This window comes from Desmodus rotundus, chromosome X, assembly GCF_022682495.2.
Source record: "Desmodus rotundus isolate HL8 chromosome X, HLdesRot8A.1, whole genome shotgun sequence".
Classification (NCBI taxonomy): Eukaryota; Metazoa; Chordata; class Mammalia; order Chiroptera; family Phyllostomidae; genus Desmodus; species Desmodus rotundus.
The window spans coordinates 43,634,891-43,651,425 of NC_071400.1; the positions used below are offsets into that span (position 1 = coordinate 43,634,891).

General features: G+C 37.0%; 1 protein-coding gene across 1 annotated transcript in view; it reads left to right on the forward strand.

The window, feature by feature from the left end:
* NRK (Nik related kinase) overlaps positions 1-16,535 on the forward strand; it is a 315,957-nt gene that overhangs the window by 149,028 nt on the left and 150,394 nt on the right. Inside the window, 2 exon segments of the mRNA XM_053916916.2 lie at positions 9,386-9,442; positions 10,951-11,022. Coding sequence (XP_053772891.2) covers positions 9,386-9,442; positions 10,951-11,022 — 129 coding nt within the window.

A 16,535-nucleotide genomic window follows, 5' to 3' on the forward strand; every position in this document is an offset into this window, starting at 1 on the left:
CTGCTTTTTTTTCCTGTCTGTTTGCTTGGAAAATTTGTCTCCAGCCTTTCACTTTTAGTGTGTGTAAGTCTTTTGTCCTGAGATGGATCTCTTTTAGGCAGCATATGTGTGGGTCATGTTTTCTTATCCATTCAGCTATTCTATGTCTTTTGATTGGAGTATTTAATCCATTTACATTTAAGGTTATTATCGATAGGTAGTTATTCATTGCCTTTTTTTCCTACCTGTGTTCCTCTCTCTTTCTCTTTTCCTTCCTTTCCTTCAAGCAGTCCATTTATCATCTCTTGCAGAGCTTGTTTGGTGGAAGTGTATTATTTTAGACTTCTTTTGTCTGGGAAACTCTTAATTTGGCCTTCTATCTTGATTCAGAGCCTTGCTGGGTAAAGTAGTCTTGGTTGCAGGTCTCTGGTTCTCATTATTTGGAATATTATTTGCCATTCTCTTCTGGCTTGGAGCGTTTCCATTGAGAAGTCAGTTGCTAACCTTATTGGGACTCCCTTGTATGTTACTTCCTTTTTCTCCCTTGCTGCCTTTTTAATTATGATGTGTCTTGCAGTGGGCCTCTTTGGGTTCCTCTTGCCTGGGACTCTCTGTGTTTCCTGGATTTGGGTGACTTTTTCCCTCGTCAGATTAGGGAAATTTTCCATCATTACTTTTTCAAACAGGTTTTCTATCCCTTGCTCTTCTTCTTCTTCTTCTTCTGGTATTCCTATTATACGGATATTGTTATGTTTCATGTTGTCCTGCATTTCCCTTAATTTCTCTTCATTGTTTCTGAGCCTCTTTTCCTTTTCTTGCTTTTACTGGGTGTTTTTTTTCTACTTTATCTTCCAGCTCGCTGATCCGATCCTCTGCTTCATCAAGTCTGCTTTTCATTCCTTCTACTGTGTTCTTTAATTCAGAAATTGTATTCCTCATTTCCTCTTGGCCCTTGTTGATAGTTTCTATTTCCTTTTTCATGTTGATATAGTTTGCAGTGAGTTCATTGTAGTTTTCCTATAGTTTCTGGTAGTTCTCTGTGAGCTCAGTGAGCTCAGTGAGCTTCCTGATAACCATTGCTTTGAACTCAGTATCTGATAGTTGACTTGCCTCTTTTTCAGTTAGCATTCTTTCTGAGGCTTCCTATGTTCCTTTCATTTGGGGATTGTTTCTTTGTCTTCACATTGTTTGTGAGACTCTTCTTGTTAGCCTCTGCTTCTTAAATTGATCTCTTCTGACTCTCTGAGTTTATGGTTTGAACTTCTATAGTAGAATGCCAGTGGGATTCAGTGGTGCTGGTTCCTTAATCTCCTGTACTCACTGGTCTTGAGCTGATGTTTATGGGTGTAACACTGTCTAACTCTGGTCTTTTCAGCACTCCAGGTTTTGTTGTCTCACCTGTGGGAAAATGAGAAAGGCGGGGCGGGGAGGAAAGAAGGGAAGGAGGGAGAAATGGAGCAGAAAAGGAAAGGAAGGAAGGAAGAAGGAATAAAGAAAGATCGGAGGCAAGATAAGAAATAATTTTAAGAAAAGTTAAAATAAAAGAATAAGTAATAGAAGGCAGGAAGAAGGAATAAAAAAGGTAAAGGGTGGAAGGAAGAAAGAACAAAAAAAGAAAGAAGGACAGAAAGGAAGAAGGATTTCAGGGGGAAAGGAGGAAAGAAAAAAAAAGTCTTCTGCTGGCTTTAAAGTGGTCAGGTTAGTTCTGCTGCTCTTCCTGTCTGTGGAACTGGAGGGTGTGATTGGAAGGATTGGTTTCACTTTTCTCCCATCCTGAGCCACACTCTTCCGCTGTTGTTCAGCCTCCAGTCCAGTTCGTCAGGGTCCTTCTGCTCCCCACTATGCCTTTAGTTCACCAGTTGTGCTGTCTTTGAGTTGCACCATTTAGGGGCAACTCACACTTCACCTTCTTCTCTTTGCTGTCTTAGATGCTAGGGGCTCTCTGTGCTGCTATGGGGTAGTTCAGCCCCCTACTGGGTCTAGTCTTTCTGGGGCATGCAGTCTCCCCTAGCCCTACAGCTCCTTGTGCTGGGCCTTTTGCCTTCCTCCTAGAGAGCCAATAGGCCCTGCTGGGCTCTGTGCACAGGGGCTAGGTAGGAGTTATTCAGAACAGGTGCCTTTAGGTGTGGTCCCTTGCAGGCAGCCAGGCCGTTGATCCCCTTATCTGTTGCTTTGGGCCTGAGTGGCGCAGGACCACCTGGTCTGCCTCTTTGGGCCTGGGTCGTGTGTGGGCTGCTGGTCAGCAGCTTTGGGCCTGAGTTGCGCAGCTGCTGGGTCAGCTGCTTTAGGACTGAGTCGCAAGGCCGGCTGGTCCACCGCCTTGGGCCTGTGCATGGGGCAGCTAGCCTCTGCTCCTGGTGTGCACCCACCTGAGGTTTCAGGTTTGGGCGCCCCGCCGGGGTTTCTGATGTGGGCGGCCAGCTGGGGATTCAATTGTGGGCCCCCAGTCCGCTAATCTTGGTGCGGTGCGCACAACTGGACTTCAGGTCATAGAAACATTTTGAACAAACAACCTACCCCTACATCTATAGATACTTTAAGAACAGCAACAAAGATGGCCCAGGGGAAGTAGAAGGAAGGATTTAATCAAGATTAGAGCAGGATTAAATGATACAGAGACTAAAAGTGCAATTCTAAGAATCAGTAAATCAGGAGCTGGTTCTCTGAAAAAATACACAATATTGAAAAGCATTTTGTGCAGAGGCATCAAGAAAAAAAGAGAAAGGACCAAAATAAACACAATCGTAAATGAAAGAGGTGAGATTACAACTGGTGCCACAGAAATACAAAGGATTGTAAGAAATCACTACGATAGAATACATGCCAGGAAATTTGAAAACCAAGGTGGAATGGAGAAATTTCTAAAAAAAAAAAATGTAATCTTCCAAAACTGAATGAAGAAGCAGAAAACCTGAACAGACTGATAACAGCTGATGAAATTGAAGCAGTAATCAAAAAACGTCTGGCACCCAAAATCCTGGACTGGACAATTTCACAGGAGAATTTTAAAAATATTTAAGGAAGAGCTAACCCCTGTACTTCACAGACTATTCCAGTAAATCAAGAAGAAGGAAGACTCCCAAACTCTTTTTATGTACCCAGCAACATCGTAATTCCAAAACCAGATAAATACACAATGAAGAGAGAAAATTACAGGCCAATATCGCTGATGAACATACATGAAAAACTCCTCAATAAAATACTGGTAAACCACATCTAGCAGTACATTAAAAAGACCATACACTATAATGAAATGGGATTCATCCCAGGCATGCATGGATGGTACAATATTCCCAAATCAATAAACATAATACATCACATAAACAAAGGGAAAAAGAAATAGCTCATGATCATATCAATAGATGTGGAAAATGCATTTGATAAAGTATAACACCCATTTATGATAAAAACCCTCAGCAAAGTGGGTATACAGGGAACATTCCTCAACATAATACAGGCCCCATATGAGAAACTTACAGTCAACATTATATTCAATGGAGAATAAGTAAAAGTTTTCCCACTAAGATCAGGAACAAGATAAGGATGTCCACTTTCGCCACTTATATTCAACATATCATTGAAAGTCCTAGGTATAGCAGTCAGACAAGAAAGAAATAAAAGGCATCCAAATTGGAAAGGAGGAAGCAAAACTGTCATTGTTGCAGATGTCATGATAGTGTACATAGAAAATCCTATAGACTCCACCAAAGAACTACTCGGCCTAATAAGTGAATTTGACAAAACAGTGGGATCCAACGTCAGTATTCAGAAATCAAAGGCATTTTTGTATACCAACAATGAAATATCAGAAACAGAAATCAGGGAAAAAATCCCATTTGATATAGCAACAAGAAAAATAAAGTAACTAGGAATAAACTTAATGAAGGAGATAAAAGACCTATACTCAGAAAACTACACAACACTGAAGAAATTAAGGAAGACACAAACAAATGGGAGCATTTACCATGTTCATGCATTGAAAGAATTTTCATCATCATGTCCATAATGACCAAAGGAATTCATGGATTCAATGCAATGTCTATTAGACTACCAATGGCATATTTCGCAGATATAGAATTAACACTTCAAAAATTTATATGGAACCATAAGTGACCCTGAATATCTGAAGCAATTCTGAGAAAGAAGAACAAAGTAGGAGGTATTAGCAATACCTGATATTAAACTGTACTACGAGTGCACTGTAATCAAAACAATGGTACTGGCATAAGAACAGACAAATGTACCAATGGAAGAGAGTAGAAAGCCCGGAAATAAACACAAGTCTCTATGGTCAATATTTGACAAAGGTAGCAGAAGCATAAAATGGAGTAAAAATAGCCTCTTGAACAAATGGTTCAACAAATGGTGTTGGAAGAGCTGCACATCTACATGCAAAGAAACAAAATAATGACCCAACTTGCACCATGCACAAAAACAAATTGAAGAGGGATAAAACACTTAAATATAAGTCGTGACACCATAAAAGTCCTAGAGGAGAATATAGGCAGGAAAATCTCAGATATTCTGCGCAGTAATATATTCATTGATAGAAAGAGCAAGGGACATAAAGGAAAGAAAAAGCAAATGGGGTCTCATCAAAATAAAAAACTTCTACACAGCTACAGAAAACAGCATTAAAATGAAAAGAAAACCAACCATACGGGAAAATATATTTGGCAATACCTGAGACAAGGGTTTGATCTCCCTTCAAAATATATGAAGAACTCACATGACTCCAGTCTAGGAAGACAAACAACCCAGTTAAAAATTACAAAGGACTTGAACAAATACTTCTCCAAGGAGGACATACAAATCATCCAGTGACATATGAAAAGATGCTCAGCATCACTAGCCATCAGAGATGCAAATTAAAACCACAATGAGATACCACTTCACACTGGTCAGAATGGCCATCATAAGCAAATCAACAGACTACAACTCTTGGAGATGTGCAAAAAATGTTACCCTAGTGTATTGTTGGTAGGAATACAGACTGGTACAGCTGCTATGGAAAACAGTATGCAATTTCCTCAAAAAACTAGAAATGGAACTGCCTTTTGACCCAGCAATTCCACTACTGGGATTATACCCTAAGAACCCTGAAACACCAATTCAAAAGAACCTGTGCACCCAATGTTCATAGCAGCACAATTTTTAATAGCCAAGTGTTGTAAGCAATGTAAGTGCCCATCAGTAAATGAATAGGTCAAAACCTATGGTACATTTACATGGTGGAATACTATGCAGCAGAAAGATCGAAAGAGCTCCTACCGTTTGCAACAGCATGGATGGGACTGGGGAGCATTATGCTAAGTGAAATAATCCTGGTGGTGATTGACAAATACCATATGATCTCACCTATATGTCAAACCTAATCAACAAAACAAACAAGCAATCAAAATACAACCATGGAAATTAAGAACATACATACAGTAACCAAAGGCAAGGTCAGAGGATAATGGCGGGAAAAGGGGGAAGTGTTTTCAGGAAGATGTAGAAAGGTCACTTGGAGAAAACCAAAGAGGGGTAGGATCAAGGGTGGGGAATGGGGATGGGTGGGGTGGGGGGTATGTTGGTGGTAAAATGGAGACAACTGTACTTGAACAACAATTAAATATATATAAAGATATAAATATAAACAAAAAGAAAACAAACATGATATTCCAAAAGTCATAGCACACCAAAAAGGCACTTGTAAGGGGGAAGTTACATCAGTATAAGCCTACCCTAATAAACAAGAAAAATCTCCCAAACACCACATAACCTTACATCAAAAGTACTAGGAAAGAAGAACAATGTCCAAAGGAAGTAGAAGGAAGTAAATAATAAGTGTTAGGTGGAAATAAATTAAACAGAGACTAAAACATAGTAGAAGAGATCTATGAAACTATGAGCTGGTCCATTGCAAAGATAAACAAAATGATAGACCTGTAGACACATACAACCTCACAAGACTGAACTAGAAAGAAACAAAATATAAACAGACTGATTACCAGTAAGGAAATCAAATCACTAATCAAAAACCTCCAACAAACAAAAGTCCAGGACCAGACATGTTAACTGGTAAGTTCTACCAAACTTTTAAAGAAGAATAAATACTTATCCTTCTAAAACTCTTAAAATTAAACTAAAATTAAAATTGAAATAAAACTCTAAAAAATTAAAGGGGAAAGAATGATTTCAAAATTATCCTATGATGCCTGTATTATCTTGATATCAAAACCAGACAAGGATACCACAAAAAACAAAAATCACAGTCCAATATCCCTGATGAACACAGGTGCAATAATTCACAACAAAAATATTAGCAAACTGAATTCAACAATCGTACATGAAAATGATCATCAACTGGATCAAGCAGGATTTAATCCATGGATACGAGGACAGTTCATTATCCACAAATCAGTCATCATGATTCACCACATTAACAAACAAAGAATAAAAATTATGTAATTATTGAGTATCTCAATCAATGCAGAAAACAACATCTGACATCATATAACTTACATATGTGATAAAAACTCTCAACAAAGTGGGTATAGAGGGAATATCCCACAACATAACAAAGGCCATATATGACAAACCCACAGCTAACATTGCACTCAATGGTTAGAAACTAAAAACTTTTCCTCTAAGGTAAGGAAGAAGACCAGGATGCCCACTCTCATGACTATTATTCAGCATCATATTAGAACTCGTAGCCTCAGCAATTAAAAAACAAACAGAAATAAAAGGCACCCAAACTGGAAAGGGAGAAGTAAAATGGTCACTATTTTCAGATGACATGATACAATATATAGAAAATCTTACAGACTCCTTGGAAAACTATTACAACTAGTAAATAAATTTGGTAAAGTTGCAGGATGCAAAGTGAATACACAGAAATCACTTGTGTCTATTTATACTAATACCAGACTCTCAGAAAATAAATTAAGTAAACAGTTTTTATTTACAATTATATTAAAAAAAATAAAGTACATAGCCTTGGCTGGTGTGGCTCAGTGGATTGAGCACCAGCATGTGAACCAAAGGGTTGCTGGTTCAATTCCCAATCAGGCACATGCCTAGGTTGTGGGCTTGTCCCCAGTGTGGGGCACACGAGAGGCAACCACACATTGATGTTTCTCTCCCACTCTCTCTCCATCCCTTACCCTCTGTCTAAAAACAATCAATAAAATCTTTTAAAAAATAAAGTACACAGAATTGCATTTGAACAAAGAGGTAAAAGATATATTCTGAGAACTCTAACACATTGATAAAAGAAATTGGAGATTACACAAATAAATGGAAGGATATACTATGCTGATGGATTGGAAGGATTAACATAATTAAAATGTTAATACTACTCAAAGCAATATACAAATTAAATGTAGTGTTTATCAAAGTAGTGGTGATACTTTTCACAGAACTAAAAAAAAATCATAAAATTTGTATGTAGCACAAAACACCCCAAATAGCCAAAGCAATCATGAGAAAAAAGAACAGAGCTGGAGGCATCATGTTCAAACTATACTATACTACAAAATATAGTAATCAAAGAAGTATGATGCTGGCACAAAACCGTATATATAGATCAATAAAATATAACAGAAAACCTAGAAATAAATCTGCACTTACATGACCAATTAATCTACAATAAAATAGGCAAGAAAACACAATGGAGAAAAACAGTCTGTTCAAGAAGAAATGGTGTTGGCAAAACTGGATGGCTATATGCAAAAACAATTAGATGAACTACTTTCTTACTCCACATACAAAAATAAACTAAAAATGGGTTAAAGACTTAAATGTGAGACCTGATACCATAACATTCCTAGAAGAAAACACAGGTATTAAACTCTTTAACATCAGCCTTGGAAATATGTTTTTGAATATGACTCCTTAGGCAAGGACAACCGAAGCCAAAATTATCAAATAAGACTACATGTAACTAAAAATCTTTTGCACAGCAAAGAAAAACATCAACAATGTGAAGTTGCAATCTACTGAATGAGAGAAGATAGTTGCAAATTGTATATTCGATCAGGGGTTGATATTCAAAATATATAAAGAATTTTTCAAAAATTGGCATTAAAAAAAACCCCAAACAACATGATGAAAAAATGGGCAGGGTATCTGAATAGACATTTTTTCAAAGGAGACATACAGATGGCCAACAGACACATGAAAAGATGCTCAACATCACTAATCTTTAGGTAAATGCAAATCAACATAGTAATGAAATATCACTTCATTGTCAAAATGGCTATTATCAAAAAGACAACAAATTGCAAGTGATAGAATGTGGAAAAAAGAATTCTTGTACACTGTTGATGAGATCGTTAATTGCTGCAGCCACTACAGAAAAAAGTTTGGTGGTTCCTCAAAAAATAAAGTCCAAATTAAGTAGAATAAAGTAAATAATAAAGTAAACTCTTCAAAGTAAACTTCCATTCAACTTCCAGAAAACAAAAAAAAAATAAGTAGAAAAGATACATATATCTCTATGTTTATGGCAGCATTATTTACAATATCCAAGATATGGATATAGAAGTAACCTAATTTTCCATCGATAGATAAATGTATGAAGATGTGGCATATACATATATATGGACTTTTTGGCCAACCCTATATACGTATAGGGTTGTATATATGTATATATGTATATATATACATAAACACACACACACACATATATATATAATAGAATATTACTCATCCATGAGAAAGAATGAAATCTTACCATTTGTAACAACATGGGTGGATGTAAAGGGTATTATGATAGTGAAATAAGTCAAACAAAGAAGACAATACTATATGATTTCACTTATATGTGGAATCTAATGAACAAAATAAACTAAGGAACACAAGAGAAACAGGCTGATAAATACAGAGAACAAGCTGAAGGTTGCCAGTGTAGAGGGTGTTTGGAAGACTGGGTGACAAAATTGAAGGAGATTAAGAGATAAAAACTCTCAATTATAAAATAAATAAGTCATCGGGATGTAATGTACAATATAGATAATGTAATCAGTAATATTACAATAAATTTGTGTGGTATCACATGGTAATTAAACATATTATCATGGTGATCACTTCATAAAATATATAAATGGAAATTTGCTATGTTGTACACCTGAACAAATTATATATTAAATGCCAACAATACTGTAATAAAAAGAAAAAAGCAAACCTATTCCACAAATTTGCATGATTTTTTGAGTGAAATAGTTAGTATTTCAAATGTTCATAATTCAATATTTTTGTTCTGTATATAATACTTTACATTCACTCTGTATACAATATTTTATATTTCATGATAAGCTATAGTGTTTGACCTTATTTAATTTTAATATTTTTCACTTCACTGCTTGATAGCTTGATTATATAGCCAGAATTTGATGTTTATTACTATACTGTATTTCAGGGACTTCATGAAAAGACTGGTGCATTTACAGCTGTTAAAGTGATGAATGCTCGTAAGGTAATATTATATCCTGTTTGCATTTTATTCCCTTAATGGAATATGGTCTAAGGATAAATAACTCAGAAAATACTGTCTTGTTTTTTTAAGCATTAGTATGTATAATTATAATTATAAATATGTTCCCCAGGATTTAATATATTTATCATTTAATATTTTTCTACCCACTAGTGTATTATCTTTATTATTGATTTTTTATGTCTACATATAAAATATTTTATTTTGGTATTCTATAAGACTGAAGGAATCATCTGCATATATATCTATTTTTAGTTGATTATTTGTTTCCAAGGGTTGCAAAGAGGAATCTTCATGTGTTCCATCATATTCTTTTCCCTCTCCAACTATTCCTTTTGTGAGTTGAGGCCATTAGATTTCCAATTACAGGTAGAAGGAAAGAGCTTGTCACAGACGTGCATTTTTCTTGTATTTTCTGACAGATGAACAAGAGAGACAGTTTAATTGGCACTGTTCCTGCTAACATTCATAAAGTTGAGTCAAGGTTTATAACATATTGTCATGGAATTTGCTAACCACTGATTTCCATCCTCTTTCTTTAGTATGAGTGCCTCACTTTCTCAATATAATATTAGCATGAACATAGTAAAGTTCACAAACTTTTTACTTTATTATACTCTAAAGGAAAACTCTCAAATATCATGTTTGAAAAGATAAATATATTCACTGAACAGTTGTCAATGCCATAAACTGTTGTTTTACAATTTGTGCAGGGAGTGAACTGCTGAAACTATTTAAAGAATAGCATGACTTTTGTTTTGCCAGTAAATGTCAAAAGTTGCAAACTAATGTGAGTTTCAAGGGATTTTGAAATTTTGTGTATTTATTTTGTCCTACAAATCATCACTTTCCAATAATTAACCAAGTACTATTTGTGTGTGACCCTGTAAAATAATAATTTCCTTATATGAACTTGAGAGAACTTGACCCACATTTAATTTACTTTTTGGATGCTCTAACTTTTGAAATATTTAAACATCATATTCAACCCATAGATAAAGTCAATTACCTTGTTTTATAAGAGGAAATAATATTTTGTTAACATCAAATTGTAATTTTCTCATTAAGGTGAGAGTTAAATCTGTTTTTGTGAATTTGGTGCCAAGTTTCTGTATGTATAAGAATATATATTTTTAAAATATTTTATTTTTTAATTTTTAGAGAGAGCAAGGGACAGAGAAAGAGAGGGAGACAAATCAGTGTGGTTGCCTCTTGTGCAACCCCCCATTGGGGATCCAGCCCACAACCCAGGCATGTGACCCAACCAGGAATCAAACCGGTAGCCCTTTGGTTCGCAATCTGGTGCTCAATCCAGTGAGCCACACCATCCAGGGCAAGAATATAATTCTTAAATGAAAACTATTAGCAAAGATTGAGAGGAATAACATTGTTATTTTTCCATTTAGTACTAAAAGAGCACAAAGAATAAAGAATGAATCATTTTCAGAATGTACTAGTGACTCTAATTATATTTTCTTCTTGGTTTGCAGACCCCTTTACCTGAAATAGGAAGGCGAGTGAGAGTAAATAAATATCAAAAGTCTGTTGGATGGAGATACAGTGTGAGTAATGAAAATCCTCATTAGCCCCCAAGTAGTCTTCCCTTTTCTTTTTTTTCTTCAAGAAGCTTTTGTTTATTTTTATTTTTTAAATTTATTTTTACTGTATTTTCCATTACCATGTAGTCCCCTTATACTCCACTTCCCCCAGCAATCACCACCCTGTTGTCCATGTCAATGAGTCCTCTTTCCTTTCTGGTCAATCCCTACACCCCCTAACCTCTCCTAACCCTCCTTAGCTGTCATCCTGCTCTCTGAGTCTATATTTTGCTTGTTAGTTCAGTTTGTTCATTAGATTCCACATATGAGTGAAATCATATGGTATCTGTCTTTCTCTGACTGGTTTCTTTCACTTAGCATAATGTTCTCCAGGTTCATCCATACTGTCACAAAGAGTAAAATATACATCTTTTTTACCACTGAGTAGTACTCCATTGTGTAAATGTCCCACAGTTGTTTTATCTACTCATCTACTGATGGACACTTAGGCTGCTTCTAGGTCTTGGTGACTGTAAATAACTCTGCGAAGAACATAACGGGTGCTTATGTTCTTTAGAATTAGTGTGTCGGGGCCTTTTTGATATATTCCCAGAAGTGGAATTGCTGGGTCACAAGGGAGATCCATTTTTAATTTTTTGAGGTATCTCCATATTGCTTTCCACAGTGGCTGCAACAATCTGCATCCCCACCAACAGTGCAAGAGGGTTCATCTTTCTTCCCATCCTAATCAAAGCAAACTTCAACAAAGTGGGACTAGAAGGAACACATTTAAACCTAATAAAGTTGTTTGTTAATTTGTTGATAGTATCTATTCTGACTGGTGTGAGATAATATGTCATTGTGATTTGAATTTGCATTTCTCTGATGATTAGTGACATTGATCATCCTTTCATATGTCTATTAGATATCTGTATGTCCTTTTTGGAGAAGTGTCTATACAAGTCTTTGCCCATTTTTTAATTGGGTTGTTTGTGAGTTTGTTTCTTTTTTTGGTTTTGAGTTTTGTAAGTTCTGTATAACTTTTGGATATTAACTCCTTATCAGATGTATCGGAAAATATGTTCTCCCATTCTGTGGGTTGCCTTTTATATTTTATTGATATTTTCCTTTCTTGTGCAAATCTGTTTAGTTTTATGTACTGTATTTTTCAGACCATAAGATGCACCTAGGTTTTAGAGGAGGAAAATAGGGAAAAAATTTGAAGCAAAAAATGGGGTAAAATATTTAATAACATAAATAACATAATATTTCACCAATGTAAATGTAAGCTACATGTGGACTATAAGATGCACCCCCCATTTTCCTCCCAAATTTGGGGGAAAATAATGCATCTTATACTCTGAAAAATATGGTAATCTCTTGTTTATTATTTTTTTTTGTTTCTGTTGCCTAGGGAGATATATCTGATAAAATATTTCTTCTAGCCATGTCCAAGATTTTGCTGCCTATGTTTTCTTTTTTTTTTTTAACATTTTTTATTCTAGTTCAAGTACAGTTGTCTGCATTTTCTCCCAACACTCCCCCCCACCCCAGCCATCCCCACCTTCCATCCCTGATCCTACCCCCCTTTGGTTTTGTCCATGTGTCCTTTATAGATAGTCTATGTTTTCTTCTAGTATTTTTATATTTTCAAGTCTAATATTTAAGGCTTTGATTCACTTTGAATCTGTGTTTGTGTGAAGTGTAAGAAGGCGGTCTAGTTTTATTTTTTGTGCACGTATCTGTCCAAGTTTTCTAACATCATTTATTGAATAAACTCTCTTTAGCCCATGGTATGTGTTTGCTTCCTCTGTTGAATATTAATTGATTACAAAGATGTGGGTTTATCTGTAGCCTCTCTGTTCTGTTCCATTAATTGTATCATGCTGTTTTGATTACTATGGACTTATAGTTTGATTAGGTAGCGTGATTCTTCCAACTTTGTTCTTTTTTCTCACTGCTGCTGTTCGGGGTCTTTTTCGGTTCCATATACATTTTTGAAATATTTGTTCTAGTCCTGTGAAATACATACTTGGAATGTTGATAGGAATTGCATTGAAATTTTGCTATCCATGAACACAGTATGTGCTTCCACTCATTTGTATCTTTTCCAATTTCTATGTTTAGTGTCTTATAATTTTCTGAGTCTAGGTCTTGTACATCCTTGGTTTGGTTTATTCCTAGGTGCTTTATTCTTTCTGAAGTAATTGTGAATGGGATCAATTTCTCCATTTCCTTTTCTGTTAGTTCATTATTGGCATATAGAAATGTGACTGATTTCTGTATATTAATTTTGTATCCTGCTGCTTTAATGAACTCATTTATTAGTTCTAATAGTTTCTTTATGTAATCTTTGGGGTTCTCTATGCACACTATCATGTCCCCTGTGAATAAAGATTGTTTTACTACTTCCTTTTCAATTTGGATGCCTTTATTTCTTCTTTTTGTCTGATTGCTGTAGCTAAGACTTCCAGTACTATGTTGAATAAGAAAGGTGAAAGCAGACATCCTTGTCTTATTTCCAAACTTAAGGGGAACATTTGTAGCTTGTGTCCATTGAGTATATTGCTGTCAGTGGATTTGTCATATATGACCTTTATTATGTTTAAGTGTGATCCTTCTAGTCCCACTTTGCTGAGAGTTTTTCTCGTAAATCGGTACTGGATATTATCAAATGATTTTTCTGCATCTATTTATATGGTCATGTATTTCTCCTTTGTTTTGTATACCTGGTGAATCACATTTATTGATTTGCAAATGATGTACCAACCTTGCTTTCCCAGATTAAATCCCACTTGTTCATGCTGTATGATCTTTTTTGATGCATTGCTGTATTAAGTTTGATAATATTTTGTTGAGGATTTTAGCGTCTATGTTCATTAGGGATATTGGTCTATAATTGTCGCGGAGGTTTAAGTCTGAGCAACGCATCTGCCATGGATGAAGAATAAGTCTACCAAGACATGATCTGCTTGGGGAGGAAAGGTGGCTGATCTCTCAAAGGAGAAGCGCCCAGAGCCTTTTCCTCTATTGGCTTTTATTAGGTTCATTTGCACAGGAATACAAATAAAGCTCATCAATCATTGTCAGGCAGTAAGGGTTAAACAATATATAACTTACAGAGAACTTTGAGGATTTATTCTGAGTTAGGGCCAATTAGTTAAAAGGCTATAAAACCTTGGGGGCCAGACTCATCTCAGGTCTGGACCCTTATCTTGTAAGCTGAGGATATAAATTAAGTAGGTTTCACAGGAATGTATGTATTTTTGTTAGGCCTGATTCCCCACGGAATCCACCCCTCCCAGCACAGGACTGCACTGCCCTCTGTTATTGCTTCAGGCTTGTCAGGCAAGGGAAGTAAGGCAGCCAAGAGATTAGGAGACTTATTGCAGACAGAATGAGGACTCAGGCTATGTCAAAGCCGAGGGGCGAGGGTCCATCACCCCCTTTTTCTATAGCCCCCCAAGTCCTTCCCTGTGAGCTTATTCCTGGTGACCCAAGCCTGTCTTAGGTTGATCCTCCCTTGAAAAATCTTACCTGTCATTGGCTAACTGGTCAAGCTCAGGGCCAAGCAGGGTGAAGTGGGCAGAGATGGCACACTTATCAGGGAGATAAGCTTTGTTTCCTTAGTGGCTTATGGTCCCAATTCTGACTCAGCCTTAATCATGGGGGATTACAGCGTCTGAAACCAGGCAGGGCAGTTCCCAATATCTCCCCCTTTTTTGTTTGTGAAATCAGTTGTAGTTGTCAAGCCTGTGAAACCTACCATTTGCTGTTTCCGAACGCGATCTTGAGAAAATAACCTCTGAATAAATCGTAAGGCACAAATAAGGATTAAGACAAGGAGGCACACAAGGGCTGCCATGACCCAAACTTTTAAATTCAGTCCATCAGACCAGTTCTTAGGGTTCAGCCATTGTAGATTATTGTGGAGGGTCTGGAACACTTCCTGTTCAGTTAAGCTTTTGATGTCACCGAGTTGCTGGTGGAGCTCAAGCTAGAGCTGATCAATTTGTCCTTTGAATTTGGTAGAGAACACGCCCTGCAGGTGATGACAAATATCTGCCCAGGAATGCTGACTGGAATTCCACCTTCATGGAGTAACACAGAGTTTAGAAAAACCAGGATCACAAGTAAGTTGTTGCCTTAGTGCAAGAGCATCTTGCCGCTCTCCAAGCTAGACAATAGCAGATTCTGGGGCAGAGAGCCGAGTAAGAATTTCCTGATCAATCTGGCATTGTTCATCATTTGCTGAGTAATATTAGTGAGAAGAACATCAACTACATGAGGGGTTTGAATGGATTCAGTAAGGGCTACAGATGCAGTAGTCGCAGCTCCAATTATTACAATAGCAGAAACTATGGAGGCAATAAGCATGCCTATAAACCGGCGGGTCCTGACATGGGCAAGGGCCTTATTGAGAGCACTTACTCCTCCTGGATCGGCCCACTCCCGAGTAAGATTAACAGGAACCTAGGCCTGAGCCTGTTGGCGAATGACAAATATGGTGGTAAAATTTAATCGAGTGACATTCGCAGGGGTTAAGCAGCTAGTATATGTAGTGTTGGGGGTAGCAATAAAGGTATATACAGTAGCAGTCTCGTTATACATAAGTTGAGGTATACCAGGGACGGCTACAAACAGATAAGGATGAGAAGTACATACAGTAACCCAAGTACGATTAATATTCCAAATGTTAAAGTAACCAAAGGCATCATCTCCCCTTTGGATGAGCTGAAATTGTCCTGTCTGACGGTCAATAAAGGGGAGCCCCATCTTCCAAGTAGAAGTATGCCATGGGCTGGTATGATTGAGATTTTTAATTCTGAGAATAGGGGCTCCTGCTCCTCCACTATGCCAACTAAGTTTATTATATATTTGGAAGGGCGTTGGGTTCTCTATTGTCGAGCCTGTTATTGCATACACCTTCCATTTAGTACCCCAGTTTTCTGCTACTAAAGGGGTGTTAGTGATATTGATTAATGATGGTGCTTGATCACGACACAACTTCCAAGTGACTAGTTTGGCTGATCCACCATCTATTTGACATAAAGGAAAATTGGGTGGTTTGGTACTATTCCCTGGCTTTTCTCCTTTAAATCCTATTGGTCCAACTGAGGAAAGATTTACTGTAGGCAAAGACTGTTGAACAGTATAATTAGTTATTGCATAAGCATACCACTTAGACATAATAGGTAAACAGAGGGTATTGGTTAACACAGAAAAGCAAGCAGGCAAATGGTTAGAGACATATACATTGCCTTCTGGAGTGAACAGCCAATGATGTTTTTCCTCTAGCAGTCCATCTGGAGGGAGCCAGGTGCCTCCGGTCCACTCAGTATCGTTACTAGAGAAAGGAGGCTCAGGAGTCCACCAAGTATGGAGCTTAAATATATGCGGGTCTATAACATGGCTCCAATATATATGATTAGTTTCAGAGGCTAGGCCTAGCCCTCCGAGGCAAGTGAGCAGGCCCAAGATTAGGGCCACCTTGGTGAGGTTGGAAGAATCAACTGACAAATAAGCTAAGAACCTGT